This window comes from Macrotis lagotis, chromosome 1, assembly GCF_037893015.1.
Source record: "Macrotis lagotis isolate mMagLag1 chromosome 1, bilby.v1.9.chrom.fasta, whole genome shotgun sequence".
NCBI lineage: Eukaryota > Metazoa > Chordata > Mammalia > Peramelemorphia > Peramelidae > Macrotis > Macrotis lagotis.
Genome location: NC_133658.1, coordinates 211,808,911 through 211,830,156, shown reverse-complemented (window position 1 = coordinate 211,830,156; position 21,246 = coordinate 211,808,911). Strand labels below are relative to the sequence as shown.

Sequence of the window (21,246 nt, the reverse complement as noted above, 5' to 3'; positions counted from 1 at the left end):
TATGTCATTTTTAAGCCTTCTCGTTTCCATTTTAATCATCTCTAATTTTTTTAGTTGAACTTAAAAAGATACAACCTCTAGTTCTCTCCAAGATACTAGTAATAACAGAGTTGCAACAGTTGGACAACTCTGTAATCCTATCTGTCCTATGATTTTCAAACCTCTCTTTCCCTTCCTTTTGGTTACCAATTGGTTTTGCCTTTCTTTGTACCGCCCCCCCCCACCGCAGAACTTTGTTTTTATCTGCTGTATAATAGGCTTTTAACAAGTGTTAATTGACTGAGTAATCCATATTTTATTTAAGGTAATACTCTGACTTTGGGTATGTCACTTAATCTCTCTAGGCCTCAGTTTCTCCATTTGTAAAATGATGTGAGTAGACTAGATTTGATTGACATCTATGGTCCTCTGATCATATTTTTACTCAGCTTTGGTCTAAATGGATTGATTAGAGGTTCTCATTGCAATTTCTCCTTTGTTTTTCATTCTTCTTTTTCTTGTCTGGAGTCCTTGATCCTTGGTCTTCATTGTCAAATTGATTGTAAATCATTTTGATGCACAATAGTATCTCTCAATTTAAAATACACATCTAATCTTTTTTTCATATGTCTTTTATGTATCTATATTGCCATTCCACTTCTAAGAAGTCTTCCATCAAATATCTTACAGGTAAGAGGCAAGATTTTCTTAATTTACATGGCAGCTAGATCTTTCCCTTAGTTTCTTCCAATCCTTGGTGTTATCTATTATGCTTTTTTTTTTCTTTTATTTTTTTTTTGTTTTTCTGTTTTATTTATATGTTAAAATATATAACACACTGCTTGCATTAAATAGAACCTCCTTCTCCCTCCCTTTCTGTTACCAACCAGTTTAAAGACTTCATATCATGCTCTGCCAGTTTTAATACCAGTTAATTTAAATCAGTAAGTCTCAAAAAGCTTTACAAATGTTAATTAATTAAGCATTAGAACACTCTTATGAAGCAAGAATTATTGTCCCTGTTTTACAGGCAGGTAAAAAAATGAAACCATATTCAGAATATCTAGGTGATATTGTTATTTGTCTCTTTTATCTGAAAATTGTTGTCAGTTTTTAATTTGGTTTTGTTTTAACTTCCCATTAATTACAACAACTAAACAAACAGGGCAGAGTCATTATTATTATCCCATTTTACAGATGAGAAAATGTACCCAACGGTGTAATTTATTTAGTATCATGCCTCAGTGCTTGAAAAGATCAGTGATTTTACTGGTAGGAGTACTATTTCCACTAACATGGATCACAATGCCCCCTCTCTTTAAACGAAGGGCTTTATAAATTTCTGTGGCCATAAAATTCATCGTCTGGTAGCTTACCTACTGGAGATAATCTCCTCCAGATTAAGTCGTGTTGGGTTTCAGAAAACAGCTTTCCCATTTGAGAAAGTCTATGTTATGCTGGGAAACCTTTGAGAATTGAAAGTATCATCATGAGATGAAGCCTTGAACAAAGATTTCAGGGGCAATGTCAATATTTAATAGCAAGACAAAAATAAATTAGGGCACTGAATGCCCATCCTCTGGATGTATCACCTTGATTCCCGGTTGCCAATGCTATAAGGGCCTTCAATAAATCACTAGCAGGTAGAGTAAGTTTCATTTGAGTATAAATAGGAGGAGATCAAATGTTTGGATCAAACATCTAGAGCTAAAAAGGGTCATGAGATCATCAATTCCAATGCCTCCATTTTAAAGATGAAGAAACTGAGATCCAGTAAAATTAAGTGACTTCTACAAAGGCACTTTATTCCTAGCTTAATTTACTGTCTAGACTTCACTAACATGGCAACCACCTTACCTTTGCAAGGATCTTTCACTGTAATCCCCTTCCAGTTCCCTTTATATGTTGTATTCCTCTATTAAAATTTAAGTTCCTTAAGAGTAGAGAAACTATCCTGTTTGCTTATTTCCCTAGTATTTAGTACAGTGCCTCTGCTTAAGTGTTTAATCAGTGTTTCCTTCCTTCCTTCCTTCCTTCCTTCCTTCCTTTCTCTTTCTTTCTTTCTTTCTTTCTTTCTTTCTTTCTTTCTTTCTTTCTTTCTCTTCTTTCTTTCTTTCTTTCTTTCTTTCTTTCTTTCTTTCTTTCTTTCTTTCTTCCTTCCTTCCTTCCTTCCTCCCTCCCTCCCTCCCTCCCTCTCTCTCTCTCTCTCTTTCTTTCTTTCTATCTACCTATCTATCCAGCTAGCTATCCTTCACAAAGACACATTTGAACCTAGATCCTCTGACACCTCCAATAGTGTCACATTAAAAGAGATTTGGATCAGATGAGTTCTCAGATTTAGGCTGTAAAAAAAGTTGAAATAAGACCTGATAGTTGGAATATGAAAGCATAGTCAGGACTGAGGCCACAAAAAAGAGAGAGAATTCAAGTAACTTGGACAAGGAACCTATTTATTTTTTTATTTTTCAGTTGTGACACCATATACTTCTGCCTTTGTCTTCTTGTGATCCCCTCTTGAATGCAGAAAGGTCTTAATTTTAAAGTAATATGCATTTGAAGAAGGATTTCACTTAAGTGACTTGTCCAGGGTCACATAGCTAGTAAGTGTCAAATGTCTGAGTGCAAATTTGAACTCAGGTTCTCCTGAAAACCGGGTCTGTGCTGTATCCATTGTACCCCCTAGATGCCACTATATAGGTTTTTAAATATATGACTAACCCCAGTTTGTGCTTATATAATCATTTGATTTAAAATTTCTCAATGACTTAATATGACATTTTACGAATGAGGTAGATTTAAAAACTAAAAAGTTGACAAAACCATTTGAAAATAATTATATCAATATGATTTTAATAAAATAGCTAATTTTTATATAGTCCTATAACATTTACAGAGTGCTTCACATATTTTCTCATTTGAATGTCACAATAAAACTGTGCGGCATGTACTAAAAGGACTAGTAATAGAACTCATTATCAATCTCCCACACAAAATCTCACCCTCTTCTAAATGTCCATATCATTAATAAGGCAAGACTATACTCCCAGTCATCTAGTTTCCCCACTTTATTGAAATAATCTTTAATTCCTCAATTTTACTCTTAACTATATATCCATACCATTGTCAAATCTTGTCATTTCTATCTCCACATATCTCTCACATGTTTTACTCTTTCTCTCCCTTCATACAGACACCATTCTAGTTCATGTCCATAACATTTTGCTTCTGGACTATTGAAACTGCTTCCTAATTGGTCTCATTGTTTTCAATCTTTTCCCTTTCTAATTAATTCTCCACAGAGCTGCCAAACTGAAATTCTTAACATGCAGATTTGATCTTGCCATTCCTTTAACTGAAAGTCTTCAGTGACTCCCTATTGCCTCTAGTATAAAATACAAAATTCTCAGTTTGCCTCTAAAATCCCTCTAATAATCTGTCTCCCACATATTTTCTATTCTCATTTAATCTTATCATCTCATTCTACTCTTTTCACTCTCTTTTCCAAACTAGTCTACTAGCTTTTACTCACTCATCAGATCATATTTCCTGCTTCTCTTTCTTTAGGTCAGCCTCCAAGTTTGAATTGTAGTCTTTCTTCAACTCAAACTCAAAGAATACCAGGATTCTTTCAAAGTCCAGTTTTGGTGCCAATGATTACATGAGGTTTTCCTTTATACCTCCAAGTTAGTGCTTCTTGTTTCTCCATACTACTTTGTATAACTATGTATACAATATATATTACTCATCTATTTAAATATATTAAATCCTTCCTAATTGACTTCAAGCTTCTGCATTTTTTCTTTTTAATCTTTTTCAATTTTTCTTTTTGTCCCTAATATCCAGCATAGAAGTTTCCTTGTACTTAATTTAAAAATTATTAACTTTACAGACGAGCAAATTAAGGGCCACAGAAGTTATTTATACAAAATCACACTGCTAGTAAGCACCAAAAATGGATTCCAAACCCAGATGACACCTAACTACACTTCATTTTATTTCAATTTGTAAAATAAAACAAGTATTTTCATAATATAATTTAATATGAAAAGATAACTGTGCATGAAACCATGTCTATTATATATAACTTGCTATTCCTTTAAAATATATGATAAAGTTATCATGTAAATTTTTCCTTTCCTCCCCTCCCCATCCTAGAGATGGCTACCATTAGACTCAAATATATAAAATTATTCTAGATTTTAGAACATATTTTATATAAAATGTATTTCTATTTGTCAGTTGTTTCTCTGGATGCAGATAACATCATCCTTCATATGTCCTTTGCAGTGAATTTGGGCATTTATATTAGTCGGGATGACTTATTTGATCAAAGTTGTTCTCAAACTAAAAATGCCGTTACTGTATATAACTTTTTTGCTCTTCTTTATTTCATGCAAGCCTATTCATATTTTTCTAAGGTCAGCAAGCTCATCATTTCTTACAGCACAGTAATAGTCCATCACATTCAAAATTATAGATTCAAAACAGATTATAGATTCAAAAGGAATGTTTTTGCTTTCCCCTTCCAAACTCCCTAAAACATTAATAAAAATATTCAACTAGAGCAAAGTACCTAAGATTACAGGCAGACTATTCACAAAAAATGCCTTAAGTCTTAAGTAAAAATTAGAGACAACATGGTATAAAGAATACTATACCTTTAAAAGGGATCTGGTTTTGCATTCCTAATACTGACATTAAATATGCATTTGGACACATGTCACAAAACAAACACTATTCTTAAAGCTAGGGCTAAAATGTCAAAAATAAAGAAAGAAATTAAAAACTTCAGTCTTCAAGGAGTTCACTTCTAATAGTAAAAAAAATAATAATAACAAGTCCAAATTAAAAACAAACTACAGAGGACAAAGTTACCAAGTAATTTCAGGGGATAGTTGTACCAACAACTGGGGGAATCAGGAAAGCATTCCTATAGGAGGTGGCCCTTGAGCTTAGCCTTGATGGAAATTAGGAATTCTATGAGGTGGGGGTAAGGAGAGAATGCATTCTAATCATAGAGAAAGTCCACAGATGGGAATAGGAATGTAGTTACTGACCATTTTAGATTTCATTTTGCTTCCTTGCTTTCTTTTGATCTATGGAATCTGCCTTGTTCTTTTGCTAAATTCTCCATCCTATGTTCTCCTTAAGTCCTGTCTCATTAATTACAGTCCAGGCCTGGATTTGGTACCTCTTTTTATTTAAGTTCCTCCTCCATATAGGTTCAACAGGACTTTTAAACTTTGTCTCATGAACATTCCTTTGCCATGTCTGGTGAAACCTATACATCAAACCTTCTCAGAACACTGTTTTTAGATGCATTAAATATAACATATAGGATTACAAAGAAAACCAATTATATTAAAAAGTAGGAGAGGGAGGGAGGAGAGAGAGAGAGAGAGAGAGAGAGAGAGAGAGTGTGTGTTCACAGAACCCATATGCTACAATACTCTTTTTCATGTTATTTTTAATAACATATAAAGATAATTTTCAATGTTAAATTCTTGAAAGATTTTTAGTTTCACATCTTTCTACTGTCCTCTTTTCTTTCTACCCTCCGTTTGACAGGAAATAACCTCATACAGGTTGTATTTCATGTTGTTTTAGGATGTTCCTTCTCTGCTCAGTAGCCCACATATCAAAGTTAAACGCATTAATCTAGAGCTAGTGATTCCTCTTCACCTTGCTACTGTTGCTATAATTTTGAATCCTCTTGGAATTCCCAGACTATGACTCCCACTTTCCTTTAAAGGCACATTCCATATACTCTACCGGGTATGATCTCCTTTCTACCATTTCTTCTACCTCATCTCTTTCATAATGTGGAAAATGCAAAAAACAAAAAACAAAAAAACAGCTTCCAGGAACTTTTGAAAGAAACTTCCCTTCAGCATTCTTCCTGACAGTTTGATATGTAGGCTATTGAACTCAGGCCTGACATTCTATTCACTACCCTATCTAGTTACTTTGTGGGTGTCTTTTTTTATCCCTACTATACAGATGAGGAAAATGAGGCAAATGGGGTTAAGTGACTTACCCAGAGTCACACAGCTTGAAATTATCTCAGGACAATGTGAACTCATAAATCCCTTATTCCATGAGTACCAGGCCTCCAGGCATTCTATCTACTTCACCACCTCATTGCCTGGGTGGGAACATCATTGTTGGGGATTGAATTTTTCTGCTTGAGTGAATTTTCCAGATATCCGAGAGAGAGAAAAAAATTCCCTTTAACAGTTTGAGAGTAAATCTTTCCCTGTCTTCTTAGGCTGAATTTGCTGAAGACGAATTTAATCTTTTTCTTGATAATTAAGGTTCAACACTAGAAACATTATTTTTGGTCCTAAGCAGTGATAGTTTCAAAGGCTATTAAAACACCTCAGGTCATTTGCCTCTATCCTAGAAGGCCCCAATCTGTTGCAATTTTAGTTTTTCAATTCTTAGGTCTACTCTTTATAACTTTTATGTTCCCAATTTTATTATTACACTTTCAAGTCTATCCAATGACTTGCTACTGTTTATCTTTAACATCTTATGATACAGATTTTAAGTTTCTTATCTGCTGTAGTTTGGGAAATCAGATAATCACAAATGTAATTCCACTTCACAAATACTTTTTGCCAATTTGCAATGGAGAAGGTACTATGCTGTTGCCTTAGATGTAAGGACAATGATTGGTGTATTCTAGGAACTTAATTCTACTAGGTTACCATATTCATACACACACACACACACACACACACACACACACACACACACATGCATGCATGCATATTAGTTGATATTGGACTATAGAAATATAAGAATAGCTGGGGCAGGGGAACCAATCTGGAAAGACCTGATGCAGGTGGCCCCCGAGTTAAGCCTAAACATGGCAAAAAAAGAATAATTCTAAGTAAGAAAATAGGAGTTGCTCTTAGAAACATTAGAGCATATGATATCTTCTTTGGCTAGTTGTAGTTTCCTTCTCTCTTCACAGCTGTGCTCCAGCTAATTGAGATTGATATTGATTTCTGGTAAATGGCATATTTTAGATATAGATATACATGAGAATATAGAGAGTTTAATAAGAGTTCCCTTGTGTATGAACTCAACTGGATGGCTATAAGGTACAAATCATACATTATCCTTAAAATAGTGATATTGTATCAGTGACATTTGTTTATGGCATCTAGGAATGGCAGATCATTTGATTTCTTTGCTATCTGAGGCATACTTTTTAACCTTATGAAAAGAAAAATTGATCTTAGTGAAGTTTTTTGGTTTACAAGTTCCTCAAATCATCCCTGCATCAAATCTGAATCATTGAACTGGTCTGAGTAGTCTAGACTTGCCCTAGAATGAGCAAGAACTCAGTTATATTGATATCTTGACTGGCAGAAGCATACAGGGATGGGGTGGGGTGGCACTACCTGGTAAAGTCACCCTGTACCCTTTTAATTATGGCCTGCCATTTTCTAGTTTTCCTTTTAACCTTGTCCATGCTCTCCCTTTCTTGATATCTAGAGTTTTACATAAGAGGTTCCTCAAGGCCACTTCTTTATAGGATCAGGTAAGTAATTTGACTAGGGTCATATAAAAAGGTCTAGCGTTGGTGGAAGCACGGTTCTTAGAGGTATCATCCAAGTTCTTGATTCTTTCTGGAAATATTTTCCTGGTATAGTTCTTTTGTTGTTGTTGTGCTGATTCTAAAAAAAAAAAAGATAAGTTTGCATTTTGATCTTGTATCTTTTAAATTTGACTCTTTGATCTATTACCCAATTTTAAAGTTTATATTTTTTGATTCATAAATTTTGTCTTAATTATTTTAAATCTTAATTCATAAGTTACAGAATTGTTCCAGTTTAAGCTTGTCCAGAACAAATGGGACAAATAGGACATTATGGGTTTCAATCCTAGTTCTTACAGAGGCCACAATCATTTCACTGAGTATCAGTTTCCTCATCTGTTAAAGAGAAGATAATAATATTTTCACTGTTATTCCCAGATTGCTTTGAATAATATTTTATATGGAATAAATATTATATAGAAATGCAAGACATTATTAGAAACATTAGAATTTAAGACTAGTTCAAAGAACAAGCTTTATCCATTGATGTTTACCCAGTCAAAATTCAAAATAGAGTGCATATTTTTATTTTTAAATAAAATTATGTCATTGCTCAGTTTTATACAGCACTTTGTGACCCCATTTGTGTGGTTTTTTCCTTGGCAAAGATACTGAAGTGATTTGCCATTTCCTTTTCCTGCTCATTTTATACACAAGGAAACTGAGGCAAACAGGGTTAAGTGACTTGCCCAGGTTCATACAACTAGTAAGACTTGAGACAGTATTTGAACTCAGGTCTTCTTGACTCCAGGCTCTATCCACTGTATAACCTAGCTGCTCCAAATTATATCTCCTTGTAATTATTTGTATTTAAACTATATTTATATAGATAGAATTATAGTAAAATAATTTTTAGGATATATATTTAAATTATCAGTTGACACAACTGACAATCCTGTCTAGAAGTTATGGAAGTACTTTTTCCTCTCCCTGAATATCAACTCGCCCAAAATACCAAGTATTCCAGTTACTCTAGCTTCTCTTTTTCTATAGACAAAGGGTGATATATAAGATGGGTTGAACATAAGGGGTTTTTGAGATCCCTGAAGGGACGAATGCTTGAAAATTTTTTTAAAATATCCTGCTATAAACAAAAGAAGCTTCATTGTTTAACCTATTGAAACTTCAAGGGTCATCTAACACCAAGTGTACTAAAGTAGCTCAATTTGCAGGCATGATTAACCTGTGGGACGGTCTGCATCCAAATGAAAGTAGTACAGTCTCTTCTCACACATGGCAAAAGGACTTCTCGGCTAGAATGTCACCTGAGAAACTGACAATGCTAATGGAACTAGGTGATTTTTTTCCAATTCAATTCCTCAATATTTAATGGTTATATCTTACATATTTTTAACCTATTTAGACTCTCATGAAAGTACATTTTGGAGAATTTTTCTATAAACAATCTAAAAGCAGCTTAAAAAATTTCAAAATTTTTCATATATCCAATCAAAAATAGTGTTAATTACTTTGAACAACATAAACTTCTTCTTTCACACCCCCTTGATGATCTCTTTTGTATAGTTCTTGTCTTTTTACTCATTATAGACTTAGAAAGGAAGACATATCAGCAATTCCACCATTCAAAAGACAAAATAGAAGGGGTGGTAAAAGTTGGGAAAGAAGGCTAGTATCACCTTTTGCTTATTCTTTACTTCCACATGAATTCTCAAAAGTGAAAGAAAAATCTTACATTTTTCTATTTCAATACAACTAAGGTTTGTGATCTGACCAATTCTTACTAGAGAGAAAATAAAAATATTCAATTATTTTCAAGTTCCATGAGCTCATTATTTTATAAAGCACCATATCTCTTTGAATGGAACCATTTCTTTTTAATACGTTAATTTGAAAGTCTATGATCTTCATCAATAGTTCTTATAGTTCATGTGTTAAGTTATTAAAAAGCAGAATAAGAGGAAATGTTCTCTTAAATGCATATGCTGTTCACTTAAAGGTGCATATGCCATATTCTGTAGTATACAAATATTCTATTCAGGACACTGGAACATGTAACATGAGAAATTCCACTTAATCTTGTATCATTGTATAAGTGGCCATTTTTACTGTAGTGTAATATGTCAGTCACTTTTTTAGACCAAAATAGCAAAAGACATATCAATGAGATATTCTATAACTTGTAGTCATAGGACACCAAAAGTAGATACAATAGTTTCATAATTTAATGACATTTAATCAATTCTTTTATATAAATAGATTCTGTGGTGGATAATTAGTATCATAGTATATAATGAATGGTTCAGATTCTAAGAAGTCTATATAATACAAAGTTGAACTGGGAGTGATTTTTGTCTTTAAATGTTTCTTTAAAATTTTGATAATTTAATAATGTTACAAATACCACATACATACATATATATATATATATATACACATATATATGAAACAGCATATGAAAACTTAACCCCATAGAGGATGAATGTTACTGTTGAATTAATGTAACATGCAAGTCTAAGACTGAGCAGTCATAACTCAACAGTAGTATTTGTATATGATATTTGTGAGGTCTCCAAATTTTAATTTTATTGAATTCGGGAGAGCAATGTTTAAAAGTGAGCAACTACATTACTGATCTCAGAGAAAAAAAATTTACTCTGCAAATATTGAAATACCTATTTGCAATATACAAGCTCACAATGTATATATATGTACATATATTTCTATATATATGTATGTTTATGTATGTGTGTATTTATATGATCAAGACTGTGATTTAATTCACTTACCCAACAAATATTTATTGATTCATCTATTTTTCAAATGCATTTCGCTAATGAAATAATACATTTTCCCCCATCAAAACAAGATATTACTAAAAAAGCAAGTCATTTAATTTACTAATGTGAGAACTATCACAATCAGTGCTAGGGATTGGGGTGGGGTAAAGGACCAATATAAGGGTTTTTTGTCACAAGAAACCTGAAGGATAAAAGGGGCTATTTTAAAATTATTCAAAAGTTTCATATACAAATCCTATGGTGGTAAAATAGTTCCTGAAATGGTAAGGTACAGAGCTGAAAGTCTGAAGGTAGAATATAATTAGGCAAGAGGTGCCTTAGAAGACAAATATTACATTTGTTCTTTGGTGTGTAAGGAAACATTGCAAATACCTGCCTAAGAGTCTAGAAGTGTTTCTGGGGGTTGTGTCAATGTGCACTTTGAAATTTGTGACAATACAACACAAACGTTTCTACAAAACCAAATTTAATATACAACAAACACTCACCATGTAAACACATTTTTTAAAAAATCTTATAATATTCCAAGAATCACTTACAGGCTTTCATAAAAGCATTTTATATCAAGAATCTTAATACAGAATGATTTCTATGTCAAAATACATTTACACTGTAAATTGTTTAATAGAAAAAAGACACAGAGAAATGGAGTTTGCTGGCATTGAATTCAATAGCAGCAACTGCCCCTGATATTTTTCCTTCATTTTCTACTTTAAACGTGTAAAAAAAAATCTCCATCATAATCTACACTTCTATATTTTGCCTATTTATTTGTTCATTATGTTTGCCAGTAAAACATAGTGAGAAATTCCCATGATTTTTCCATATCAAGATCTATCACATGTGCCCCGGACAACATTGAGGACCTCACCTCAAGGCTGCCAGCCATGGTTGTTCTGAGAGACACAGCACTTCTAGAGCCTGTCAATAACATTGGTTTGGAGGCAACACTTGAGGAATTAAACAGTAGTTATCAAATGCAAAACTGGAAAAAAATGCACATAAAAACCACAAGTGCAGATTGATCACACAATTTTATTAGAGTCTTTTGAACAAATGTATTCCTCTGTTTAAAAATTCTTGCCAAAGAGACATTGGAGTGTACGATTTTCAACCCTGAGCATTAACACTGCATACCAAAGTACGGTAGGAAAGAAGCTGGTTAAAGATTGGAGCACTAGCACAAGCCACTGTGATATTCTCTATGTGATCAGGTTTTTACAAAAAAATACATAGTTTTCAATAAATAATGCTTAATTTTACAACTTTGATACAGCAATGTCATACACTGTTTTAACACACACTAAACTCTGCATGCTATATAGTCTACTAGAAGACAAAACTTTGCCATGCATTATCTTTTTTTTCCCCCTAGTGCTATTAAACATTTCATCCTCCAGTGCATCGCCTTAGGCAGCTTTACCCTCTCTCTGTTTCACAGCAATAGGCCATGCACTGGCATGCAAAACCTAAAAAGGTTTCCCCCCCACAAACCACTCAGACTTCTAAACAAAAGTATTTTTCAGCTTTTCCGCTCCTAGACCTGGAGTGGCTATGAAAGTAAATTTCATGTGGCCTTGGAAATTACATTTTTTTTAAAGTGTCATGCTGAAAAAACTGCTTTAAAACATCAGATGCTCCTGCCCAGTCATCACACAGCATTTCAGAATGCTGTAACCACTAGGAGTCCCACATAGGAAAAAAGAGGCTTCAGTTTTAAAACAGCCTATTAAAATAAAAAGTGTCACAGATCTAAAGTAGAGAGACTCCAAACCCACAATATATGTACAAGAGTTAAAAATAGATAGAATCACAAATTAATAATGGCATGTTTTTTTTTTCTCCCTGTGTTAATCAAGGGATGAGGAAAGTTGTTTTTGGACATAAGCTGAATGAAAAAAGAAAATAAGTTTGTGACAGAGGGTCCCATGTCATTATTTATTTGATCAAATTTCTTATTATATATTATTGTCTCTGATGTCTTTTCCTTTTGTTATGTGGATGTTGGAATAATGGAATAGTCAGATGAAAAATCACTTCATGACCCTGGAGTAAAAAAAAATTTTTTTCACACACTCTAGTAGTTTTTGTCATATTGCTTTATTCTGTCAGTCTTCACAGCATGGGAAAATCCAGGTTTAAGTGACTATGAAAAAAGAAGTTTGATCAAACAATAAGACCGGAGCCTCCACCTTTGCACTTCCAGGTTTGCTAAAGTTGATCTTTCTTTTTTTTTTTTCTCATTGAAAACCACTCATCCCAACCTGATCTTATTGCTTTAGTGGTTTGCCTTGCTTTATAGAGAAGCCATTCATTTGCCATTGAAGTCAGTCAAAACTTTCTAAGAACATTTAAAATATTCCTTTCTTTGCACTGGCAGAGGTATTGGATCTTTTCAGAGTATCTCTACCCAATAAAATTATTACTTTTATACATGGAATATTATGAACTTTTGTTTCCCTTTTGTAAGTCATTTTACATTTTCTGCACCTTTTGTGCTTCTATTGAGTATAAAAATAGGTCTCCTTTAAAATTCTGTTTACTTTAAGTTCACTAAAAAACTACTTGCTTGTGAAATTCTCTTACAAACTCACTGCATCCACATAAAGTAGATAAAACCAATTAGGCAGCTAATTGATATAGGTAGTGTTAAAAAAAAATCAGGCTACAATGGAGGAAAAGAAGGAAAAGATGCTAGCATTCAAAGGAAAGGCCCGAAGTAAGTAAAATGGAAGAGAGCCCAATCTAAAGAATCTCCTTTTGATCTTTATGATGATTGAAGACTAGGGCTGACTCTAGGAAAGAACTGAGTTGACATCAAATAGCAGAATCTGTCAGGTCATCAAATGTGAAGGGAATGTGGGTGGAAGGAACTGAATGGCTTGTGAGGACTAATCACGATTTTTTTTAATGGACCAACTGTGAAGAAAACATAGAAATAAAATTTTTCCCCATCAAGACAGTTGGTTAATTCCTGGTTAGAATCTATAAGGTTCAGTCTTATTTTTTTTTTCACTGAACAGTGAAACATTTGGCTAGACAAAGGACTTTTGAAACTCAGATTCTTAATGAAAATTTTCTAAAACTGAGGACTATGAAATATATTGGAAATCTTCCCTGATGCTGTACTAAAGAAAACTGCTCTTTCACAGATAAAATGATGAATTACTCAGTAAATTGTTTTCAACCACCTTTCTACTTTAAGAAAAAATAACAGCTGATACTTGCCATGAAGAGGCATTAATACAAATAGACCTGTTAAAATCAGGGGAACCAGTGGAAACAGGTTATAAAGGTACTATAAATAGGAGGGCAAAAAAAAAAGCCCTCTCCAAAATTATTAGTAATACATATGCACAAAATTAAAAGTTCAGAATATATATACACATATATTTCATTAATCATATCAGTGACCAGAAAATAAAAATAAGACTGACTGCCTATACAGTCAGTTGAGTAACAACTTCAAAATTGAGCAAATTACCTGCTGCAACCATCAGATTCCTTGGACAAAAAAAAAATTAAATTCTAAAATGGGGGGAAAAATAACCAACAGACTTTCTTGTACTGTACCTGATATAAAAATGTTCAGCATATATGTACACATTTAGTTTGTTTCTTCCCCAAAGCAAGAAAAAGGCAAACTCCAATCTTTTGACAGTATTATTTCCTTTTACTGAAAAACAATAAAATTTTACCTGACTCTGCCATGCATGCATCTTTAAATCACTTCCCCTTGATTAACATTAAACAGAACATCTCCTCCAAGAGTATAGTCATTTTCCCCTAGTTAGACAAGAATTATTCTACCAATAATTCACCCTCTGAACATAGCCGTCTGTAAATTACAAATTATTTGCAAAGCACAGTCTTTAAATAAACTACCTTTATTTTTTTTTAATAAAGGGGATGCATATCAGAGGGAAAGGACTGGAGTAATCCACACATCCTCTAGGAATAGTTTAAAGAATCACTAAGAGAATTCTGGCTCAGTTTTGTTTGTTTGTTTTTTTTGTTTGTTTTGCTTTGTTTTAAAGATGGAAACCTGGTCAAGCAATGCCATCATCATAATCTGTGAACTAGTTATAAACAGCAGGACACCCATTGGCTAGACTGCAGTGCAGTAGAGTATACATTCCCCTCCACCCCCACCCCCTCAGGAAAAATAAATGTTAAAATTTTAACCTATTTTGTCAATTTTTAGTTGGGAAAAAATGACTTATAATGTATGAGACCAAAAAAATGAAAATACAAGAAACTTTTATTGAAAACTATCCAGTGCTAAGGATACCTTATTAGTCGTACTTATGTTTTAGACATTCAGGAAAGAATTCATTAAGAATGATTTTTCACAATGCAATCATCAAAACAGTATCATCTAATAGCAGTGATAGGGCTCACATGTGCCTGGAATGGCTGTGTCCTGAGCTCTGGCTGACCATGATTGAGATTTCCAATATAGTATTTCTATGTTTGCTAGCAAGAATTTAGGATAAAACAGCTTTTATTTAGAACCATGAATATGCCTTCCCTCCCCCTTTTTGATAACGAGAGCAAATCATTTACCATTTCACTGATTGAGCGCAGAGATTTCACCACAGAAAAAGCCTAGAGTCATCTTTGTTTGAAACCTAAAACACATGCAAGGTATTGGTTCAAAAATATTACATTTCATATGCCTTACAAATTTGGATGCAGGATTCCTATTTTTCAGCAAGAGTTTAAAACTGTAGCAGTGGGACTGCTATTAAAAATTACCAGCACAGTGAATTGTCATTGTAAACCGCTGGCTCATTTACTTGTGGACTGACCAATGACTACATTAGTCTATCATTTGGCAAAAAAAAAAAAAAAGTAAACATTTTAAGAAATACAGTTCTGTCTTGAGAACCATGTTCACACTATCAGCCTTTTCTTCTTCCACGTATACTACTGAACTCTGACGGCTCATAGAAAGAAAATCTACGAGGAAGGGAAATGGAGGGAATCTGTCTTTTTTTTTTCCTCCCTGCTCCTCCCAGGGGAAATGGAGGGTGGGGTGGAGGAGGGGCGCGAACGAGGGGCCTGCACACAGGCCCAACTGTAAAGCAAGAGGGGGGGTGGGGGGGTAGCCCCTTTGGTTTTGCAGCTCCTGGTTGGATTTGGACGCTTCTATTTAGTCTAGCCAAGTTTCAATAAACCTGAAAGGAGACACATTTTGGAATGATTTTTCAGGCAGTTAAAATTTTGTAAAAAAAGAAAACCCTCTCTTGGGATAAAGGATGTTGCACTGGATTTCAAAAAAGTCGTTTAAAATCTCCCTTATTCAAATCATCAGGGCTTGAGCCACAGCACCGATAGGTTCAGCTATGCAGGGACCTAGTCTTTGCTCATGCAGCCCTCCTGAAAAACAGCTACCAAGAAAAAGCGGGAGGATTCAAAGCAGTCCCTGGTGGACCAAGAAGTGTGTATTTCTACCCAAGGCCCGCCCCCCCCCCCCGCAAGAGCTAAAAGATGGTCAGTTAGGGTGCAGCATCAGAAGCAAAGACTAGATTTAAGAAAGAAAGAAAAAAAATCATAGCCAACCTTCCCTGCCCCCCGGCCTCCGGCTGCAGTTTGCCATGTGGGCTGCTGGAAGCTGAGCAGAGAGCTGGGCGGGCCTCGCCGGTCCCCTTAGCCAAAGCCAGGACAGAGAGCAAAGGTGATGGGGAGGGAGGAGAAAGAAAAAATCGCATCCGAGATGCAGCTCTTCCTGCCCTCCCCCCATTCTTCCCAGAGACACCAGTGCAAATATCCAGAGAAGAGAGGGTTTTTCCCTGTGTTCAGAGAAATAAAGGAAAATACCTATTTTTAAAAAAGAGAGAAAAGACTTCAGCTAATCTCCTTCCCTCCATATCCTCTGTTATCTCACACACACACAGACCCCCTCCGGAGCCCCGCAGGTCAGCGCCCTGGGTGGGGGGTGGGGTGGGGGGGTTAGGAGCCGCAGGCAAGCTCCTGCCTCCTTCCAGAACCTCCTCACTTCTAGCACAGGTCTGGGGAGTTTTATCTCCTCTTTTTCCTATTTGTTTGTTTTTCTCCTCGGGTTACTCCACCTCACCCCCCCCCCCCCCAGCGGCCCCAGCCCCAGCCCTCGGAGCTAAGGGTGAGCCCAGCACATCCATCCTCTGCGGCAGACTAGATGCTCCGGAGGAAGGAGGGAGGGAAGAAGCGGGAGGCCCAGTCTTCCATCAGGAGACATGTCCCTCCTGCCTTTTTGAAAATGCAGAGCTGGGAGGGGAAAAAGAGGGAGGAGCCCGCTCGGTCTCCGGCCCTAGCTCTCCCCCCTCCTCGGACCAATAGCCACTGAAATCCCTCACCCGTCTCCTTCCCTCCTCGTCACCCCCCATCCCCCCAGAACTGCAGCCCCCAATGAGACCACTAGCTAGAGGCTGGGGCGGCCGGCCCTCTCTCCTTTAGGATTCCGATGCTTTTGGCATCCCTCCTCCTCCTAGCCCCGCTCCGGCCGGCCTCGGTGCACTAGACCTGGGATGCGGGCCGCGGCCACACCCCCTCCCTCCCTGGGCCCAGCGCGGCCGGGCACCTCCCGCCTCCCCTCCATTTTAAGGGCTGAGCCTGGGATCGGGCTCCCTCCCCACCGCACCCCACCACCCTCCCTCCCTCCCCCCCGGCCCCTGGGAGACGATCAAAGAACCGGACACCTAGAAAAACACCTCCCCTCCCCTCCCCGACACCATCCCCGACACCGCCACCGAAGAGCTGCAACAAGCGGATCCCGCGGGCACCCACGTCCCTTTGCGGGGCGGAGGGGGGGGAAATAAAACTGCCAACCGAGCGTCCCCACCCTGGCGGGCGGACCCCGCGGCCAGTCCCGCTCGCCCCCCGCCCCCCGCCCCCCCCGCTTCACCAGCCCCGGGAAGTCGTGGAACGCGCCCCAAGAACAACACAAACATCCTAATGCGCAGAGAAGATCACGAGAACGTGCACTAATCGAGACCCTTCACAATCCGCCCCTCCCCCGCCCCTTCGCAGAGCCTCGGTGCCCTCGGGTCGGATGGGTCTGGGAAGGGTGGAGAAGGCGGGAGAGCCAAGAGGTGAGAAAAGGGAGGCGGGCAGAGCGAGATAAGGAATACTACTAGGTCATTCTCTAAGAAGTAGCCAAGGAAGATGATCAAGAAACCCGGATATTACTCTCTCTCTCAATCAATTTAGCACTTGAAAAGTCTGTACCATCATCAACAATGTATGCTAGCCCTCGCCGCTCCCTCCCTCCCCCTTCCTGGCCCTCCCCCCGGGTCCTCTACCCAAGCAGAGCCACCTCTCTACATCTCCGGCTTCTCTCCTGGCGAGTTAGGGCCGAACAATACGTGACACTCTCCAGCTTCACTTCCATAAGAGACTATTAGCGATACGAGTTTCTATCAGTTCCAGCTGATTTATTAAAATTGTCAAGATACAGACTTTCAGCATAAAAAAAACAGGCAAGGATGTTGACAGTGCATGAGTCTGCTTTTGCCATCTTTTGCTACAAAAATGTGCAGATGGTCTGTACTTTATTTAGATTATATTGCAACAAAATGAGAAACTTTCTTTTACTATGTGCCTTTTTTTTTTGCTAAAAATCGAGAATCCAGTTTCATACCTTCCATCTGGGGCCCCATCCACATATCACAGCGTATGAGATACATAAAGACCTACTATAATACAGTACATATACAATCTTTAAACTAAGGTAACAGCTCTGAGGTCTATATCACCATTTTCAATAAATCTTTACCTACAAATATTGAACAAATCTGAACTATAGCTGTACAAAAAAGTTTTTTTTAAAACCACAAGGCCTTTAGATGCAAGGATTATTTAAAAATTTTAATCCTTTTAAAACCAGGACATAACGTACCAACATACTTGCATGCTAAAAACAGAGGAAAAAAAAGAAATCAAAAGGGAAGAAGTGCCTGAAAGTCTTACTGAAAAAACACAGCAAGAATGTTCCCTTTTCACTGTACAAAAATACGCCTGAAAATATATTAATTTTTAAAAAAGACTGAGGTCTGTTATGTATCAAAAATGTTTCAATACCTTTTGTACTGAGGTCTAGGCTGTCTGGTATTCAATCAAGGAGGTATAAGGGAACAAGTTACAAAAAAAAGGTTGGCAAGTAGAAATCACATTTGTAAAACCATAAACAATTTGATCTGAAAAGTAAACTCTGATCTTAAGTCAGTTCACAGTTTTTTTTTGTAAGCGTTTGTACAGTCTGTATTTTTTCAAGCTCCCTGCAGTTTTGTTAAGAATCGGATGCATAGAAGACATCAGTTTTCTCCCTCCAAAATAATAATAATAATAATAAAAAGTTGCAATGGTCCCTTTTGTTTTTTTTTTTTTAAATCAACAGTTCTGCAAGATCTCTCAGGAAAGAAAAAAAAATCCACAAACCCCCTTGAGTAACAGTTGCGCGGCCAAAAGGCTTCTTTGCAGACCGTCTTCCAGACTTCAATCAAAGACCGACAAGCTTCAAACAGCGCCTTCCGGAGCGTTTCCCCCTCCCCCTACTCCCGCCCCCCAGTCCCTTACGCCTTTGTTGCGATCATCAATTTCAGGGAAAAAAAAAATTACAAAAAAAAAAAATACACATGGGGGAGGGGGGTAGGAAATCACAACTCCAGGCTGGGTTTTGGAACTACCTTGAGACATGATAAAGGAGGGGGGGGCGGGAGGGGGAAAGAATTTTTTTTAAAAAATTAAAATAAAAGACAGGAAAAAAAAACCAAAAACTACTCATTTCTCTTAAACTCCACCAAATTTTTTTATCATCTTTTCCAATTTCTTTGCGTCATCATCACATCAACATCATGAGCATCTTCTTTCCCCATCATCATCATCATCATCATCACGATTTCCTCGCGAACCCTGCTCCGCACTACCGGTGGAGGGAGAGACAGAGGTGCCCCTTAACCGACCCCCCCCCTCCCCGCCCTCTTCAATAGGTGAAAACCAAGTCGGAAAAGTTCGCCTCCAGCCAGTCCCCCGCGATCATCTCGCTCAGCTCCGGGGTACAGTAGTCGGGGAACTCAAAGTGGGAGCCCAGGCTGCCCTCGCTGAACGAATCCAAATCTTTATCCACCAGGGACAGGGAGAGATTCCCCGCCGCTGAGCCGCCCCCCCAGCTGCTGCTCGGTCGCCGAGTGGGGATTTTGGGAGAAATTCAAGCTCAGGTCGAACATCAGGTCGTCCGCCTCCTCGCCGCTGCTGGAGCTGGAGCTGGAGGAGGAGGAGGTGGAGACGGAGCGCGCGGAAGCCGGGGACAGGCCGGGCTGCTGCAGCTGCTGGGCGCTCTGCTTGGTGATGTTCTTGAAGCTGTAGTAGAGGCGGCTGGCGCTGCCGCCCCCGCCGTGGCCCCCGGCCGAGGCCGCGCCGGCCCGCACCTCCTCGTACAGGCTGGCCCCCTCGGTGGACTCGGCCGAGCTGCTCAGCGTGGGGCTGGCGGGCACTTTGGCGACGCTGTAGCGCCGGAGCAGCTGCTGGGCTTGATGCGGCGGCGGCTGCGGCTGCGGCGGCGGCGGCGGCGGCGGCTGCGGCGGCTGCGGCCGCCCCGGGTGCTGCTCCTCGTCCTCGTCCTCGGGCTCCTGCTTGATCCGCAGCTGGAGCTCGTCCTCCTCGTCCTCGTCCTCGTCCTCCTCGTCCATGAAGACGCATTTGACCGTTTTGCCGCCGCCGCCGCCGCCCGCGCCGTTGACTTTGAGGGCGCCGAACACCAAGTCCTCGCCCGCGTAGTCCCCGTGCTGGGCCGCCTTGCCGGCCGCCGCCTTGGGGCAGGCTGCGGACGAGGACGAGGCGGAGGAGGAGGACGAGGAGGGCTTCAGCTTGCTACATTTCTTGCCGGAGCTCTTGGAGTTCTTGCCGCCGCCGCCGCCGCCCCCGCCGCCGCCGCCGCCGTTCCCGCCGCCGCCGCCGCCGCCCCCGCCGCCGCCGCCGCCGCCGCCGCCCCCCGCCGGCGCTCTTCTCGGGGCTCTGGCCGGCGGTGGGCTTGGACGAAGGGTCCATTTTGGGCTTTTTCCTGGGCCTGTACTTGTAGTCGGGGTAATCGGCCATGTGCTTGAGCCGCAGCCTCTCGGCTTCCCGGATGAAGGGGATCTTCTCGCTGTCTTTGAGCATTTTCCAGCGCTTGCCCAGCCGCTTGGAGATCTCGGCGTTGTGCATGTCCGGCGACTGCTCCATGATCTTTCTCCTCTCGATCTTGGACCACACCATGAACGCGTTCATCGGCCGCTTAATGTGGCCCGACGCCGTTTTGCACCAGTCCGGGTCGCTCTCGTCCAGGGCCACGGGGCTGCAGGCCATGAACTCGCCCTCCTCCGTGTCCATCGCCTCCCGGGGCAGGTTGACCTCGCTCTCCAGGCTCTCCGCCTGCTGCACCATGGTCGGGCGTCGTGCGCGGCCTCAAAAGCCCCGGGCAACTTTCTCCGGTGCAGCGAGCCCCCTCCCCCTCCCTCCCACCCACCCCCCCAGCGCCCCTGGCAAGTTGCGAAGTCCTCCGTACCCCCTTTTTCTTCTCCCCCCTCCCCCCCGCCCCCTTCCTCCTCCAGCTGCACGCAAGGGCTCGGGCTCGGGCTCGGGCTCGGGCTGGGGCTCGGGCTCCGGCTCCGGCTCGGGCTCCGGCTCGGGCTCCGGCTCGGGCTCCGGCTCCGGCGGCGGCTTTCCCGCGGCGGCCTCGGCGGCGGCGGCGGCGGCGGCGGCAAGACTTCTGGGCAGAGGCGGGCGGCGGCGGCGGCGGCGGCGGCGGCGCAGGACCCCTCTTGCTCGGGCTTGAACGCGCTCCCTGCCGCAACCGCCGGACCCCAAGTACTCCCAGGCGCGCGCACTCCTTCTGCAAAAAGTTGAGGGCTCTCTCCCAACTAGTTATCAGGGTGTCATATG

The 21,246-nt window shown here is 39.8% G+C and overlaps 1 protein-coding gene across 1 annotated transcript; it reads right to left on the bottom strand.

The window, feature by feature from the left end:
* Positions 1-19,309: 19,309 nt before the first annotated feature.
* SOX11 (SRY-box transcription factor 11) lies at positions 19,310-20,754 on the bottom strand. The gene is given in 3 exon segments (XM_074226555.1): positions 19,310-19,492; positions 19,494-20,286; positions 20,324-20,754. Coding segments are annotated over 3 exon segments (1,401 nt in total). The 5' UTR covers positions 20,749-20,754.
* Between the last annotated feature and the right edge of the window lie 492 nt (positions 20,755-21,246).